The sequence below is a fragment of the Lineus longissimus genome, chromosome 13 (assembly GCF_910592395.1).
Source record: "Lineus longissimus chromosome 13, tnLinLong1.2, whole genome shotgun sequence".
Classification (NCBI taxonomy): Eukaryota; Metazoa; Nemertea; class Pilidiophora; order Heteronemertea; family Lineidae; genus Lineus; species Lineus longissimus.
In genome coordinates, this window is record NC_088320.1 from 7,426,290 (window position 1) to 7,443,407 (window position 17,118).

General features: G+C 40.9%; 1 protein-coding gene and 1 long non-coding RNA gene across 2 annotated transcripts; both read left to right on the forward strand.

The window, feature by feature from the left end:
• Positions 1-1,462: 1,462 nt before the first annotated feature.
• Positions 1,463-8,565, forward strand: LOC135498174 (slit homolog 3 protein-like). Its single transcript, XM_064788372.1, has 2 exons — positions 1,463-1,603; positions 3,159-8,565. The coding sequence occupies exons 1-2, from the start codon at positions 1,562-1,564 to the stop codon at positions 7,500-7,502; spliced, it is 4,386 nt and encodes a 1,461-aa protein (XP_064644442.1). The 5' UTR covers positions 1,463-1,561; the 3' UTR covers positions 7,503-8,565.
• A 1,822-nt stretch (positions 8,566-10,387) lies between these two features.
• On the forward strand, positions 10,388-13,798 carry LOC135498176 (uncharacterized). The gene is made up of 3 exons (XR_010449015.1): positions 10,388-10,503; positions 12,424-12,545; positions 13,610-13,798. It is a non-coding gene; the product is annotated as an uncharacterized LOC135498176 (long non-coding RNA).
• The last annotated feature ends 3,320 nt before the right edge of the window (positions 13,799-17,118 follow it).

A 17,118-nucleotide genomic window follows, 5' to 3' on the forward strand; every position in this document is an offset into this window, starting at 1 on the left:
AACATCGGAAAAGCGTGATATTTCAGTCAAATTTTGAATTTTTCCTTTTTTTGCAATTTGGTGATGGAAACTACTCAAGGACGTAACTGGGCAGCCGACAGCTTGGTAATATTCCCCTTAACAATACCAATGGTCCTTTTATGAGATGAAAAAGTATCATCCCTGTATCTATCTGTTTCGTGATGGCACCAAATTTGGACGAATTTATGGAACCAATCTAGTTTGTTTGGGTTTTTTGCTTCAATCTACAATGTTTCACGCCCTTTAGAAAAAAAGGTTCAAAGAATTGGCTGTTAAAATTAATGATATTGATCAAAGTACCACTACATTTACATAACAAACATTCAATTGCTTATATTTAATGCGTTCATTTCATTCTTTGAAGTACTTTTGATTCCATTTTTCGTCCTGCACAGACTGTGAAGTTTTTGATGTGTTCAGTAAATGTGTAAAAAAACAATTTGTTATCGATTGAAATTGATGTAAACTGTATACAATCATGTTGAATTGACATCGTTGCTTCGATTATTATATCAAGTTGACCACGTGAATGCAGTTCTTGATAAACGCCTCCAACGAGTGTATGAACGCGTAACAATGGATGGTTCCCATGCGATGTCTAGAGTGTAACATTTCATTACATTGAATGACATTCTCCAGTCAGCGCCCCATTTGACGAGGTTGTCGACGTCCTCCTGCAATGCAAGCTGTTGGGCCACAGATCGTATAATCCTGTAGAGAATGTAGTCATCGGCAATAACATGGAATTGGTGATACTGATTTATGTAGGTCAGAAGTGAAGTAGGACAAGAAGTGGGCCAAGCCCTGTGCACTTGAGCACAACTGAGTCTAGAGTCCGAATCACAATTATCATCCCTAAATTCGCGTCATTGGCGCGATACCTAGGGCGTAGGTCGTGCGTATGTCACTTACACGAAACATAGAGAGATAAGCGCGAAGTACAACTTGCGCGTACGTTGCGCGTCGTCAAAAGTGCGATTTAGGTCAGTTTATACCGAAGTGATCCAGTTTTAAACGGGAGTTTGTTGTGAGGCATCAAAGGCTTTTTAGAAATCTCGGGCAGCCATCTCGTCTTGATTGTTGTTTTTCCTTGTGTGAGTAAGACCTGGAACGAGATTAGCCTTGGGATAAGAACTGTGGCAGGTGTCATTGTGATGTCTACATTCGTATCATCGGTTGGCGGTATGTTCGCATAAGTAGGAAGTTCTCAAACTATTCCCTTTTCGCATTTGCAACTGTTAGCAATAGTTAAAATGATTCCGATGTTTTCCTTCTTGTTAGATTTTGATTGTGGGTAATTGTAATTCTGACGATTTTTATATGATCATAAGTGCTCATAATTATTGTGGCAAATGTTCTCATTCGCGTTATTTATCACTGATTGATGCGGGTTTGTTTTTGCCAACTGATTGTATCACGAGTGAATCTCAATTAATTGCAAAAGTACGTCGTCATAGATTTACTTCACACAGGACGCAGTTGGCCTTGTTCATATAAGCTACTTATATTTAGTAGACGTGAGTGACTTTATGGATACTTCATGGTGATTGAACGCAGTGGGATACCAGATACAAACATGAAGGTATGTAACGCCCGTAACAAATAATCGAATGAATGTTAAAGGGGATAGTGGGGTGCGTTGAGGACTGCGGTAAACAGAAGCCGAGAACCTGATGTGAACCCGCTGCCACCATGTGAAAGCCGTTCACCCTGTTTTGAAACTACATCAAGGCACACTAGATACTGCTAGAGTTTTTGATTATTGAAAATAAAGGTTTTGTGCTTTTTATTTTGGAGTGCAGTAAGATTAGCTCAATGAATAAGATACTCAAGAATGAAAAGTGTAGTGTGTTGATGCTTTGGTTAGTCAGTTTTCAGACTTTGCCTAAAACTTGTAAAAAAACGTCCTTGCGTGAGATTGTTTTACTATTAATGGCCACTATTGTATAGTTCATTCGAAGTAAGATGTTCTGTCCGCATCGTTTTGGGGTCTGGAGTGGAGACTGCTGGTCGGGCTTCTTCCGTTTGGAGTCCAAGAACAACAAGAATCAAACTTCAAATTAGATATTTACCTTTTAGTAATATTTTTGCACATTGGCGTAGTTCATTGGATTAATTCATTTTCCGTTCTTTAAGGGTTTTTTTTCGAAAAAGCTGGTGAAATCTGCAGGTTACTAATTTTTCGTGTCCACCTACACATGTGGTAAGTATAAATAAGAAATAACCAGAAATAAAATATCACCCATCCAGGTGACCTCCAAAATTACCATTTGTCTTCGCTGGAGAAACTTTTATTTTTGCACTGACAATCCTTTACCCTAAAAATGCTGTTTGATTTTGATCGAGCCCCAGATTAAAAACCAAACTTTCTTGAATAAAATCCGGCCAGTAGTTCGTGCTCCAGAGCTCCAATGTTATTCTTTTCGCGAATTTTGCGACGTTGTCATTCTCGCCAAAATATTCTGTAACCAACACATCTTGCTTAAGGAAATGATACCTCACTAGAGGTATTGGTTGTCTCACCCAAACCGCAAGGGTGGAGCTAAAATATAGACCAAAATCGAGGCAGAACCGAGGTCTAATCAACGAAAAATGTGGTTTTAAATGCTTTTTGACAGCTTCCACATTTTGCACCAACCCAAGCGGTTACGCCTAATTCAAAACGAGGCTTCATTTGCTCATAGTGAATTTACACTCTAAAGTGTGGTTCGTTCTAAATCCAGATAGTTAAGAATTATCAGCCATAATTCTACGTCATTTTTGCCATGTTTCAACAGAGGCATCTATCATAATTATTCATGATCAACTCAAATTGCCCTCTTGAACGACTTTGGCCTAATTAATACCCGTACTTGTGTGCCATATAATCATAAAGGATAATTACTCGACACAGTTAGACGCGAGTATTACAACAACACACTAAAAGCCTATTTCAAAATAAACAACATACCCGGTATTATTTTTATTATAATGTCCTTAACTGGCAAAAATATACTCTCATGAATATGTCCATCGTTTGGCAGTCGCGAAGAATATGTACCGCGAAGATTTTCTGTATACTACAGTACGTAGGTGCTACAATTGTCCCAGAGCTACGCCCCTGTACTTTACCTTGCGTTTGCTGGGTTTTTTTCCAGGTGAATGGACATGTACGTTGCTGTCTCCATATCACACTCGTATGGCTTGTCGTGTCAGTATGCACCATTGAGTCACAAGGACTGCCAAAGACAACCCCTAGAAAGACAAGCTGCAACCCAGAGCGCAACCCTTGGACGCGAACACGGAGTTATGCGGTCTGCTCTGCGTCTTCCTTGGCCGATAGTATCTCTACCCTTAGAACACTTGATGACGAAATTGAGGAAGTCAAAATAACATGTACCTGCTTGGATTATGGTGTCTCAAAATGCGCTCCTGAAAACCTGACTGAACATTCCTTTCCGTATGTTTCAAATATGACAGGGCTTACAATAAGCAACTGTAATATTGTTGATATTGTTCCGGGGGCTTTTAGGTCTCTTCCCAACTTGCTGAAGCTCACGCTCGACCAAGCTAACATCGCGGTTCTTCCCAAACAAGCATTCCGTGGACTTGGAAATCTAAGGACACTGGGACTGGTCGCAAGCGGAATTGAATCTATCACGCCAGGCGCTTTCGCCGGACTTCCTAACCTCTCGGAGCTTTCGATCAAGTCAAACAACTTTTCGGTATTAATGAAAAAAACCTTTGAAGGACTGAGCAATTTGACATATCTTGGTCTTAGCAATAATCACATCGAAACAGTAAAGCGAGGTGCATTCCAAGGCTTAGATAATCTTACGCGCCTTTGGCTGCAGGGAACTAATATGAAGGTCTTAACGGAGAGATCGTTTGAAGGACTTGGAAATCTTGATGCACTAAACTTGGTTGAGTGTGGGATTGAATATATCACTCCAGGCACCTTCATCGGACTTGTTAAACTCCAAAAACTTTTGATTAATTCAAACAACATTACAGTGTTAGCGAAGGGAACATTTAAAGGACTTGGAAATCTAAAGGAACTTTTTCCGTACAATAATCGCATCGCATCACTAAAACGAGGTGCATTCATAGGTCTAGATAAGCTCAGGAACCTTTCGATGCCAGGGAATAATGTGAAGGTCCTAACGGTAGGTTCGTTTGAAGGACTTAAAAGTCTCACTAAACTCACCTTAGATAACAATACGATTGAATCGATCACCCCAGGTGCCTTTATCGGACTTGCTAACCTTCAACTGCTTACAATCAATGATAACAACATGACAGTGTTGACGAATGGAACATTTGACGGACTAGGTAATCTGAAACATCTTCATCTTTTCAATACTTCCATAACAACACTAAGGCAAGGTGCATTCTTAGGCCTAGGTAATGTCACATCCATTTCACTGATAAAGAATAAGCTGAAGGTTTTACCGAAATGGTCATTTGTAGGTGTCGACAACCTCAAGCTTCTTGACCTCAGCATAAACAACATCCGAGCGATGGAGAATGGGACATTTCATGGTCTTGGGAATGTATTAGATTTAGTTCTCCGTAGCAACGAAATCAATGGTCTAACGAAGGGTACATTTGAGGGTCTTTATAACTTAGAAAGTCTTTACCTCAACTGGAACAAGATCTCAGAACTGAGGCCGGGTGTATTCATAGGCGGCCTAAGGAAGCTGAAGAACCTTCGGATGAGTTATAATGCGCTGAACGTCTTAGTGGAAGGTTCGTTTGACGGGTTAGACAACCTTAGATTTCTTGATGTCAGCAAGTGTAACATCAAGATGATAGAGAAGAGTTCATTCCGTGGACTTGGGAAGCTGTCAAAGTTATACATGGGTGCAAACAAAATCACGACACTTACGGAGGGTACATTTAAGGGGATACCTAATTTAGAAAATCTTGTGCTCGAGCAGAACAACATTACAGCAATAAGGCAAGGTGTATTCATGGGCCTTGCTAATCTCATAAGCCTTACGATGGAATCCAATTCCATAAATGTCCTACCGGAAGGTTTGTTTGATGGTCTCCATAATCTAAGATGGCTTAAACTCAGCGAAAACGACATCCAGGTAATAGAGAAAGGGTCATTCCGCGATCTTGGGATGGTGGCAGAGTTATATTTGAACGGTAACCAAATCACAAGTCTCGCGGAGGGTTCGTTTGTTGGCCTTAGCAGCCTCATAAGTCTTGACCTCCGCAAGAGCAACGTCCGTACAATCGAGAAGGGGACATTCCTAGGTCTTGGAAAGCTATTGCAATTATATATGAAGGGAAATCAAATCACAGTTCTCGTAGAGAGTTCGTTTGTTGGCCTAGATAACCTTGAAAGTCTTGACCTCAGCAAAAACAACGTCCAAGCAATTGAGGTGGGGACATTCCGAGGTCTTGGAAAGCTAAAACGTTTATATCTGTGGAGGAATAAAATCAAAGTTCTCGCAGAGGGTATGTTTCTTGGCATTGGCAACCTTCGAAGCCTTTCCCTGGAAGAGAACAATATCCGGGTCATAGAGAAAGGGGCATTCCGAGGTCTTCGAAAGCTGCCACGTTTAGATTTGTCCAAAAACAAGATAACATCACTGACAAAGGATACAATTGAGGGGGGTTTTCACAATGATTCACTCAGCTTCCGCTTAAAAAACATTACCCTTTTCAAGACTTCCATAACATCACTAAGGCAAAGTGCATTCTCAGGCCTAGGTAAGGTCATATCCATTTCACTGACAAAGAATAAGCTGAAGGTCTTACCGAAATGGTCTTTTGTAGGTCTCCACAAACTCATGCTTCTTGACCTCAGCATAAACAACATCCGAGCGATGGAGAATGGGACATTTCATGGTCTTGGGAATGTATTAGATTTAGTTCTCAATAGCAACGAAATCAATGGTCTAACGAAGGGTACATTTGAGGGTCTTTATAACTTAGAAAGGCTTTACCTCAACTCGAACAAGATCTCAGAACTGAGGCCGGGTGTATTCATAGGCGGCCTTAGGAAGCTGAAGCGCCTTCTGATGAAGAATAATGCGCTGAACGTCTTAGTGGAAGGTTCGTTTGACGGGTTAGACAACCTTAGACATCTTGATGTCAGGAAGTGCAACATCAAGATGATAGAGAAGGGTTCATTCCGTGGACTTGGTAAGCTGTCAAAGTTATACATGGGTGAAAACAAAATCACAACACTTACGGAGGGTACATTTAAGGGGATACCTAATTTAGAAAATCTTTTGCTCGAGCAGAACAACATTACAGCAATAAGGCAAGGTGTATTCATAGGCCTAGCTAATCTCACACGCCTTACGATGGAATCCAATTCCATAAATGTCCTACCGGAAGGTTTGTTTGATGGTCTCCATAATCTAAGATGGCTTAAACTCAGCGAAAACGACATCCACATAATAGAGAAAGGGTCATTCCGCGATCTTGGGATGGTGGCAAAGTTATATTTGAACGGTAACCAAATCACAAGTCTCGCGGAGGGTTCGTTTGTTGGTCTTAGCACTCTCAAGAGTCTTTACCTCCACGAGAGTAACGTCCGTACAATCGAAAAGGGGACATTCCTAGGTCTTCGAAAGCTAAAATGTTTATATCTGAAGGGAAATCAAATCACAGTTCTCGCAGAGGATATGTTTGTTGGCATTGGCAACCTTCAACACCTTGACCTGACAGAGAGCAACATCCGGGTCATAGAGAAAGGGGCATTCCGAGGTCTTAGAAAGCTGCCACGCTTAGATTTGACCAAAAACAAGATAACATCACTGACAAAGGATACATTCGAGGGGCTGTTTAACTTAGATTCACTCATTCTCCGCTTAAATAACATTACAGAACTAAGGCAAGGTACATTCAGGGGACTCGCGGCCCTCAAATTTCTTTACCTCGACAATAACAGGATCAGGGTTCTCGCGGAAGATGCGTTTTGGGGATTGACTGAAGTGAAGGATATTGACATCTCTTCGAATAAAATTGCCACTCTGGCAAGTGAAACGTTCACAAGACTAGATAATCTTGAAAACATCATATTGTCAGAGAATCCTTTCTACTGCAACTGTGCTTTACAAGGAATAACTTCATGGTTTCGCGCGAACAGAGATCTGATGGTACACGCCAGTCGCTTGAAGTGTGCCGCACCGTCTGAGATGCTGGGAAAGAACGTACTGAAGTTTCATCCGTCTGTGTCTGGATGCAGTCCACGGACAGTGTCACCACAGTCGGTACCAAGGGCAACAGAGCAGCAGCCTGCAAAAGAATCGCCCTCGCTGCAAATTTACAAAACAAGGAGTTCACCATTTACGCCAAGTAGCTCGATTCTTCCACCTGATAGCATCACGCAATATGTCTACTATGCAGCCATTGCTGTTTCTTTAGTTGTCATATTTTCCGTCTTCGTCGCTTTGGCGATCCTAATTCGGGGATGCAAGGGAAAACAGTTAACATCGGGTGCTTGTACCAGAACATCTGAATCCGTTTTGAAAATCTGATAAGGAAAATTGCTCCTCCAGGGCTCCTGTGCGAAAACTACTCGGCCGATTTCTTCCAAGCTTGAAGTTTCTTGTATCTTATTTCGAGACCCAAGATCGAGAATTTTTACATGTTAGAAACCATGGTTACGAACTAATTGTCTGTTTTCATTTAGTACTTTCACGTAGTGCATTGATTTTGACATTTTCTCCTCTGTACTGCTTATTTCTGGATGATGTTTGATGAAAGCTTAAGATCTTTATTCATGTACATGTATACAATCATGTATCTCCGAATTGGAAAAAATCAGCCCCGTTTTCACGCATCAGCCCATTTACCCCAAGGACACTACACTGCCGCAGTTTTCTTGTTTCGGCCCGACCTTATAATAGTACTGTACTGTTACAATAACTTTAGATCATGCATTCTGTGTTCTGTAATGTACACACATCATGCACATGGTAATCCATTTCATTTTATCATTTTACGACATGTTGTACTTGCTTCATCGAGAAATAGCATTCCGCGAATATGACGTCACTGCAGCTGCTGCCCTCTATTTCCCCATCGCTGAATTACAGGCAATGTCGGACAAAATGCGGTTTCGTATGGATTCAGGCTTTCTAACTTGAGCAGTTAGATTCAATCTGGCACATGTCCGAGTGTTGGAAATACTACATAATTGTTCTGAATATTTCTCTCTCTGACTCTATGGTATCATTCATGCTAAAAACAATGCAGGGTCAAAGATAATTTACTTTGGAATAAGCTGAAATGCGTAGAAACAAGTGTCGATGTCCGCCTGTCACGTGACTAAAACGTCATCAATATCTTATGTAAATGATCTTGTGAGCTATAAATAGTAACTTCGCGGCATGCTATTGCTTGAACACGATGAAAATCTATCAAAACCATCATTATCACCGTGTGTGTACAATGTATTTACTGCATATGTATTTGTCTTATTTCTCTTGTTAGCTGCTGACCATATTTTTAGTTTATTATCTTCTGTATCTCAAGTTAAGGGCAAATAATACTCTGCTTCGGCCCTTTTCTTGGTCAATAAAGATGCTAAGCCTTATTCAATAATGTTATCTGGTGTATGTTTAATTTTTCGCTGGCTCAGATGAATCGGGATGAATTATGACAAAGGCCTACCTCTTGCCTGCTCCGACATACCCAATACAAACATGCAGACGGCTGCTTGTTGCTACTTTTGGCTTGCAACTCCTGTTCTAATTTTCAAATCGTTGCTGACGCATCCGTGGTATTCCCTGCGTTAAAGATGCTGACCATCGCACCAAATATCCTGGTCTTGGGTCGGCCAAACGAACTCCAAGCATCCCAAAGTCACGTTCTTGATATGTTCTACTTACAAAATGACGGGCATCAAGCCGTAAGCGCTCACGGGACAATATAGCGCGATAGAGGCACCAGATGCTGTCACTCTTTAGTGATGACAATGTTTAAATAGTTTGGTTGTGTAGGCCTAAACGCAATGACCCAACGCGTCGCGTAGCGTCAAAATAGCGAAGCTGGCGAAACATTAATAACGGGTCACCGTGATATCATTATGGACTTATAGCGCGATTATGGGGTTGTAACTATTTTGCTGTATAATTGTCACGAGGAAAGAAAAGCACGCGACCTAACGCCAACCTATTTATGTAAAGTTATAATTAGTAGGTATATAGTTCATGAAATGTTAATACATAATCATTCCTTGTCGTCTTTTGAGAGCATTTTTAATTGTAAAAATTATATGCCTACGTCACAGAGTCTCTGCAAAGGTCATTTTTATCACAGTAGTCTCGCGCAGCCAGACCTTCTTCACTTATTAGTCTGGCGCAAGCCAGGCGTTCATTGTACTAGACCTAGACGATTTCCACCACAATGTATTTGGGCCGAAGAAACACTGCGCAAGATTACCTTGAGCTGGAGCTAAGAACAGATGATGCTAATGAGCATACTTCCACATTGAGTTTTCCCAGAATGGTGCATATCGCGCGAAACTACTTAGCCTAATACCATTTGACCCCGCGTAGTGGCGCTGAGGCATCCGCTGTGATCAAGAGAGTGGTTGAGTCACTGTATGTTATGACGGACCTAACCAAAATTCCTTACATTTTCGCATTGCAACAATGAAAGACCTAATACTGAAACCACATGTCTGTTGACTGTGCATTAAGAGAGACTGGCATCATGCCAAGTCTCTCTTAAAGCACAGTCAACATAGACTGTCATCATGCCTAGTCTCTCTTAAAGCACAGTCAACAGACACCAGTATACCCCTCACACTCAGAACCACAAACGCCCACCCCTTCCTGCTACCTTAATAGTTCTGAATACATGTTTTAAAGTATATGTCGAATAGGAGGAGGGTCCCCCCCTCCCGACTCCCGACGCGATGACAACGTTTGAATAGTGTAGATGGTTGTGCCAAGATACATGTTTTACAGTATATGTAAGCGAAGAGGAGGAGGCTCCCCCCCCCACACACATACATACACACTTCTTTGAAGGGGTACGCCGTTCGTAATTACTGGTGGTCCAGGAAAATAGAAATGCAGTTATTCACAATGCCGTAGAGCAGTAATTATGCCTCCGCATTGGCTGAAACTTGGTACATGTATTTATAGAGTTTGTATACCTTTGAAATTTATACCCATTATCTATTTTCACAGTTTGACAATTTCAAATCCAATTAAAAATTTCAAATTTAACGAACGGCGTAGGTCTTATAGCACTTCATTCGCCATAAATGTACCTTTTTTTACTGCCAGTGATTTATCAGCGATGTAACGTATGGCAGTGACAGGTTGTATGGAAGCCGCTGTCAATTCCGAGACGAATTTCCTGTGTTCAACATGGCAATAATCATTTTGACAAATAACTTAAAATTCTTGCAAGTCACTAGGAGTAACAGCTGCGAGCCAGGAATTTGGGTTGGAGACACTATAAATATCGAAAAGAACATGTACACTTTACACATCCATGTTGTGCGTCAACCGAATTCTAACTGTGAGTATTATCTAACACTGACATATTGTTGAATTTGCAATTTTTTAGCAAAATGTTATTACATTCTAGAGCGTAAAGTCATTTTAAACACGAACATGCCGACACTTGCAGTATTTTCTATTTGTGTGTTTGTGTGTTCTTCTGACGTGTATACGCGACCTATCAGGACCCTTCACGGAAGAACGTAAGCTTTATTCAAGCGTATGCTGCGCGGTCATGACTAGAGATACTGATGACTAGAGAATCAAGTCCATACCGTGCGGTATTCAGACGCGCGTTTTTTGCAACAAATTTGCTCTCTTCATGGATCAAAATTGCGAACGAACTACGTAATCGTTTAATGTGTACTTATGACGTAATTATGCTGTGCCTTGATTGTTTTGGGCGTAATTCTGGACATTCCCAAGGTAGGTCCGCGCCCGTGCTCGTGTCCTTTTGATCGAGACCCTGTCGGAGCACATTTATTGCTGCATTCGTCACATCCTGGAATGGGTCAATTAAGTTTATAATGAAAGTTAAGTCCATTAAAATATTGGATCACGTAAGTGTCCATTATAATAGGTAAGAAAATATGTCACCTAGTTCCTTTCGTCAACGATAAGTCGTTTAAAATAGAATCACATAATTGTTTTAGTTGATGAATGGTTATATCTTATGTTTATGCGTTACTGTATAGTTTGTGGAGTGTATCTGATGAATGTAAATGCAGTTTTAAGAGGGGAAATCCGTTGTTCTTCTAGCAAATCTATTTTTGGCTTGTCGGAGAATCCCAAAATTCCAGGACGGTTTGATGAACGAAAAATGTGTGTCAGATAGAATTTTATGCGAATTATATATTTTTCTGGTAACGAATTCAGCTAAACAATTGTAACGAATGATTGTATAGTTTCTGGGCTGTTTTTGAAAAATGTTAAGGCCATTTTAAGGGGGAAAACCGTCATTTCTGACCCATTCTATTTTTAGCCTTTATCGGTTTCCCCAGGCATGTGATTAGACAGCAGATTCATTGCTAAATGGTATCAACAAGCCTACAGACCCCTCCTTCCACACCCACAACCAAAGCCACGCCCCTACGTGATCTCAGTCGCCGCCAGGCTTGTTAAGTAAACAGTCGACACATAATCTGGACACATTTTAATCCAAAATATTGTTCCTGTCTTTGATGGAGTAGACGCGTAAAATATTTAAAACCTGCGCTCATCGAAACCATGCGACTCAACGCAACGCCTTTAAAGTTCTACCGTTGCTGCCATATTTTGAAACGAAAGATCGATGTTCGTCGGCTTCACTCCATTTAATGCCTTTTTGTAACGTTTGACAAAATGTGAAAACCTGATATCTCGCTTGTAAGTGACTCGTTTTCGATATAATTTTTATGCTAGGTACTCCAAGCAATGAAACATCACTAATCATACGGGTGTTTGATTTGACGTACTTTTTAAGGTCAGCAAGATTAAATGGCTTAACATTTCTTTTTGGCTATATATTATAGCACGTTTTTTAACCAGCATCAGTTGTCTACGCAGTGAACATCATGGTCCCTGGCCTTTTCATTTTCAAATTTCCTTCGGTGTTGTTGAGGCTGTAGTCGACATATAACTTGATCAGGGTCGCAAGTTCGAATCCCGGTCGAGTTGTCCTAATTAAATGAAGCCAAGATGCGGATTCGACACTTGCATTCATGTTTCAAGAAGACTGGTCGTCTATTGCCAAAGTATGACAGTAGATGGCTCACCTTAAATCGCCAAGCCAGACCCCCCCCCCCCCCCCAGGAAAACTGGCAGATCTGACATTATGTGTTGCCTCATCATGGTGGGTAGGGGAATTTTCATCCTTGCCCAAGTTATCCCTTTCAACTAAAGTAATCAGGATTGGTTGCTCCCCTTTTCATCAAATTTCATTTTTATTATGTTCGCCCAGCGTCAACACTGATAAAACTTCCCCAACTATTCTACAATGAAGGTGTTCGTACTCCTCATAGTTGCTGCACTGTTGCTCACTGCTACTCAAGCGGGACTGAGCAAGAGAAGATACCCAACAAAGTGAGTACATGTTCAATCTTCGTAGTACGTGGCACGGAATCTGGGGAATTTCGGGCTAGGTCAATGCTTTGATTTACTGACTGTTTTCCCCCTAGATAATCAATACTTACGCCAATGAAAGGACAACCTCCTTTTAGTAATGTTAATAAACGTTGTGGTGTTTGATTCTTCTAACGATGATGTAATGTCGCCTACTTTATTATATGGACACACATTATATGCGTAACGTAACTCACCAATGACCAAAAAACTTTGGCTTTTTTTGTGATATATTTATTTTCAAAGGCCAGCATCTGCGCGCTGGTTAGAGCACCCTGCACTATCCAGGAGAGGAATCTCGGTGAGGTGGACGGCCTGACTTACATGCACAACTTTGTTGAGGGCTATTACCCAGGGGTGTCTGCCGTTGTTCCTTAACCATGGGTTCTCTTGAGGTTACCTTCAATTACCCAATTGCGTCTTCTTTAGTTTTCGGCGACTTGGCTTGCGTCCCAAGGCCATCTTCCCATGAGAGGCGTTTTAATATTTTCTAAATACACTTGCACAAAGCCCTGCTAACATTGAATCACACTCACGATGATGTGGTGTTCAGAAAGCCAGTGCCAAACCAGACTGCGGGACAAAGAAATATCTATCTCAACCTATACGTGATGCTACCAGTTACACGTACGGACGGCCTCTGTTAGCTTGGCAGGTTTCCGCCTTTCTGTTGACACAGAAGAATCCACCTCATGTAGACTTTTCTAGTAAACATGGTATAGAATTGGTGTAAGGATTGGGAAGACGCACTGAATGATCAGCATAATTGTTTGACCAGCTCTGTATCTCATTAATGTTGTCATCTGCATTGTTTAATGTTTTAATTACAGAGGCCTGGTTTAGGGACAGTGGGGGTGATTCACATGTGATGTAGTGGTCAAGATATCTCACCAAAGCATGCCAAGTTCGGCAGGGCTCAAGTTTATTTTATGAGCGATAAAAATACCTGATGTTGGAGGATGCCTGTGATCACGTTGGTTTGGTTTGTCTGTTCTCTGTAGTATATTACGTTCTTCATATTTCAGTTGCCCAGACAGCGGTTGTGGCAAGTTGGCCCTCGGGTCGCAGTGCTTCAATAGCCCGTCCTGCAGCACGGGAAAATGTGTTGATCACACTTGCGTTGAGTAGAGTGAACTACCACGACGGGATGCATTCGTGACAATATTATTACACTCTTGATGTTAGCGCAAGCAATAAAAATATTCTGATCAGAATTTCGTGCATTTTTGTACATACTCTATATCTCCGGAACCATAACACTATTATTGGCATTGAAAATTCGTTCCAATACTCTAGACTCAACGATCTAACACCGGTTCATTAACTTGAGACATGACCGCCCCCAGCATAATACGCATTGAACAGATCCCATCTCGGTTGTGGCAAGATGATGGAGATTGGTTGGCATTCGATACAGTGGTCTTCATTACTCAGCACTCGATGATTTTCTCCGGCCTGAAAGCTAATCATCGAGTGCTGACCCGGCGACTCGGACCGCTCACTCAGTCGTTTTTTTTATTAGATCCATGGCTCCAGGAAGCACCTTACAAGTGCATCATTCCACATGGAAAGGATCGACGCATGGAGAGTTAACTCGGGTCAAATCGGAATCAACATCGGAAAAGCGTGATATTTCAGTCAAATTTTGAATTTTTCCTTTTTTTGCAATTTGGTGATGGAAACTACTCAAGGACGTAACTGGGCAGCCGACAGCTTGGTAATATTCCCCTTAACAATACCAATGGTCCTTTTATGAGATGAAAAAGTATCATCCCTGTATCTATCTGTTTCGTGATGGCACCAAATTTGGACGAATTTATGGAACCAATCTAGTTTGTTTGGGTTTTTTGCTTCAATCTACAATGTTTCACGCCCTTTAGAAAAAAAGGTTCAAAGAATTGGCTGTTAAAATTAATGATATTGATCAAAGTACCACTACATTTACATAACAAACATTCAATTGCTTATATTTAATGCGTTCATTTCATTCTTTGAAGTACTTTTGATTCCATTTTTCGTCCTGCACAGACTGTGAAGTTTTTGATGTGTTCAGTAAATGTGTAAAAAAACAATTTGTTATCGATTGAAATTGATGTAAACTGTATACAATCATGTTGAATTGACATCGTTGCTTCGATTATTATATCAAGTTGACCACGTGAATGCAGTTCTTGATAAACGTCTCCAACGAGTGTATGAACGCGTAACAATGGATGGTTCCCATGCGATGTCTAGAGTGTAACATTTCATTACATTGAATGACATTCTCCAGTCAGCGCCCCATTTGACGAGGTTGTCGACGTCCTCCTGCAATGCAAGCTGTTGGGCCACAGATCGTATAATCCTGTAGAGAATGTAGTCATCGGCAATAACATGGAATTGGTGATACTGATTTATGTAGGTCAGAAGTGAAGTAGGACAAGAAGTGGGCCAAGCCCTGTGCACTTGAGCACAACTGAGTCTAGAGTCCGAATCACAATTATCATCCCTAAATTCGCGTCATTGGCGCGATACCTAGGGCGTAGGTCGTGCGTATGTCACTTACACGAAACATAGAGAGATAAGCGCGAAGTACAACTTGCGCGTACGTTGCGCGTCGTCAAAAGTGCGATTTAGGTCAGTTTATACCGAAGTGATCCAGTTTTAAACGGGAGTTTGTTGTGAGGCATCAAAGGCTTTTTAGAAATCTCGGGCAGCCATCTCGTCTTGATTGTTGTTTTTCCTTGTGTGAGTAAGACCTGGAACGAGATTAGCCTTGGGATAAGAACTGTGGCAGGTGTCATTGTGATGTCTACATTCGTATCATCGGTTGGCGGTATGTTCGCATAAGTAGGAAGTTCTCAAACTATTCCCTTTTCGCATTTGCAACTATTAGCAATAGTTAAAATGATTCCGACGTTTTCCTTCTTGTTAGATTTTGATTGTGGGTAATTGTAATTCTGACGATTTTTATATGATCATAAGTGCTCATAATTATTGTGGCAAATGTTCTGATTCGCGTTATTTATCACTGATTGATGCGGGTTTGTTTTTGCCAACTGATTGTATCACGAGTGAATCTCAATTAATTGCAAAAGTACGTCGTCATAGATTTACTTCACACAGGACGCAGTTGGCCTTGTTCATATAAGCTACTTATATTTAGTAGACGTGAGTGACTTTATGGATACTTCATGGTGATTGAACGCAGTGGGATACCAGATACAAACATGAAGGTATGTAACGCCCGTAACAAATAATCGAATGAATGTTAAAGGGGATAGTGGGGTGCGTTGAGGACTGCGGTAAACAGAAGCCGAGAACCTGATGAGAACCCGCTGCCACCATGTGAAGCCGTTCACCCTGTTTTGAAACTACATCAAGGCACACTAGATACTGCTAGAGTTTTTGATTATTGAAAATAAAGGTTTTGTGCTTTTTATTTTGGAGTGCAGTAAGATTAGCTCAATGAATAAGATACTCAAGAATGAAAAGTGTAGTGTGTTGATGCCTTGGTTAGTCAGTTTTCAGACTTTGCCTAAAACTTGTAAAAAAACGTCCTTGCGTGAGATTGTTTTACTATTAATGGCCACTATTGTATAGTTCATTCGAAGTAAGATGTTCTGTCCGCATCGTTTTGGGGTCTGGAGTGGAGACTGCTGGTCGGGCTTCTTCCGTTTGGAGTCCAAGAACAACAAGAATCAAACTTCAAATTAGATATTTACCTTTTAGTAATATTTTTGCACATTGGCGTAGTTCATTGGATTAATTCATTTTCCGTTCTTTAAGGGTTTTTTTTCGAAAAAGCTGGTGAAATCTGCAGGTTACTAATTTTTCGTGTCCACCTACACATGTGGTAAGTATAAATAAGAAATAACCAGAAATAAAATATCACCCATCCAGGTGACCTCCAAAATTACCATTTGTCTTCGCTGGAGAAACTTTTATTTTTGCACTGACAATCCTTTACCCTAAAAATGCTGTTTGATTTTGATCGAGCCCCAGATTAAAAACCAAACTTTCTTGAATAAAATCCGGCCAGTAGTTCGTGCTCCAGAGCTCCAATGTTATTCTTTTCGCGAATTTTGCGACGTTGTCATTCTCGCCAAAATATTCTGTAACCAACACATCTTGCTTAAGGAATTGATACCTCACTAGAGGTATTGGTTGTCTCACCCAAACCGCAAGGGTGGAGCTAAAATATAGACCAAAATCGAGGCAGAACCGAGGTCTAATCAACGAAAAATGTGGTTTTAAATGCTTTTTGACAGCTTCCACATTTTGCACCAACCCAAGCGGTTACGCCTAATTCAAAACGAGGCTTCATTTGCTCATAGTGAATTTACACTCTAAAGTGTGGTTCGTTCTAAATCCAGATAGTTAAGAATTATCAGCCATAATTCTACGTCATTTTTGCCATGTTTCAACAGAGGCATCTATCATAATTATTCATGATCAACTCAAATTGCCCTCTTGAACGACTTTGGCCTAATTAATACCCGTACTTGTGTGCCATATAATCATAAAGGATAATTACTCGACACAGTTAGACGCG

Excerpts from the sequence above, each read along its gene's own strand:
- LOC135498174 (XM_064788372.1), top strand. The coding sequence starts at position 1,562 with ATGGTGATTGAACGCAGTGGGATACCAGATACAAACATGAAG. Across the intron at positions 1,604-3,158 it reads TACCAGATACAAACATGAAG|GTGAATGGACATGTACGTTG; the intron begins GTATGTAACGCC and ends GTTTTTTTCCAG.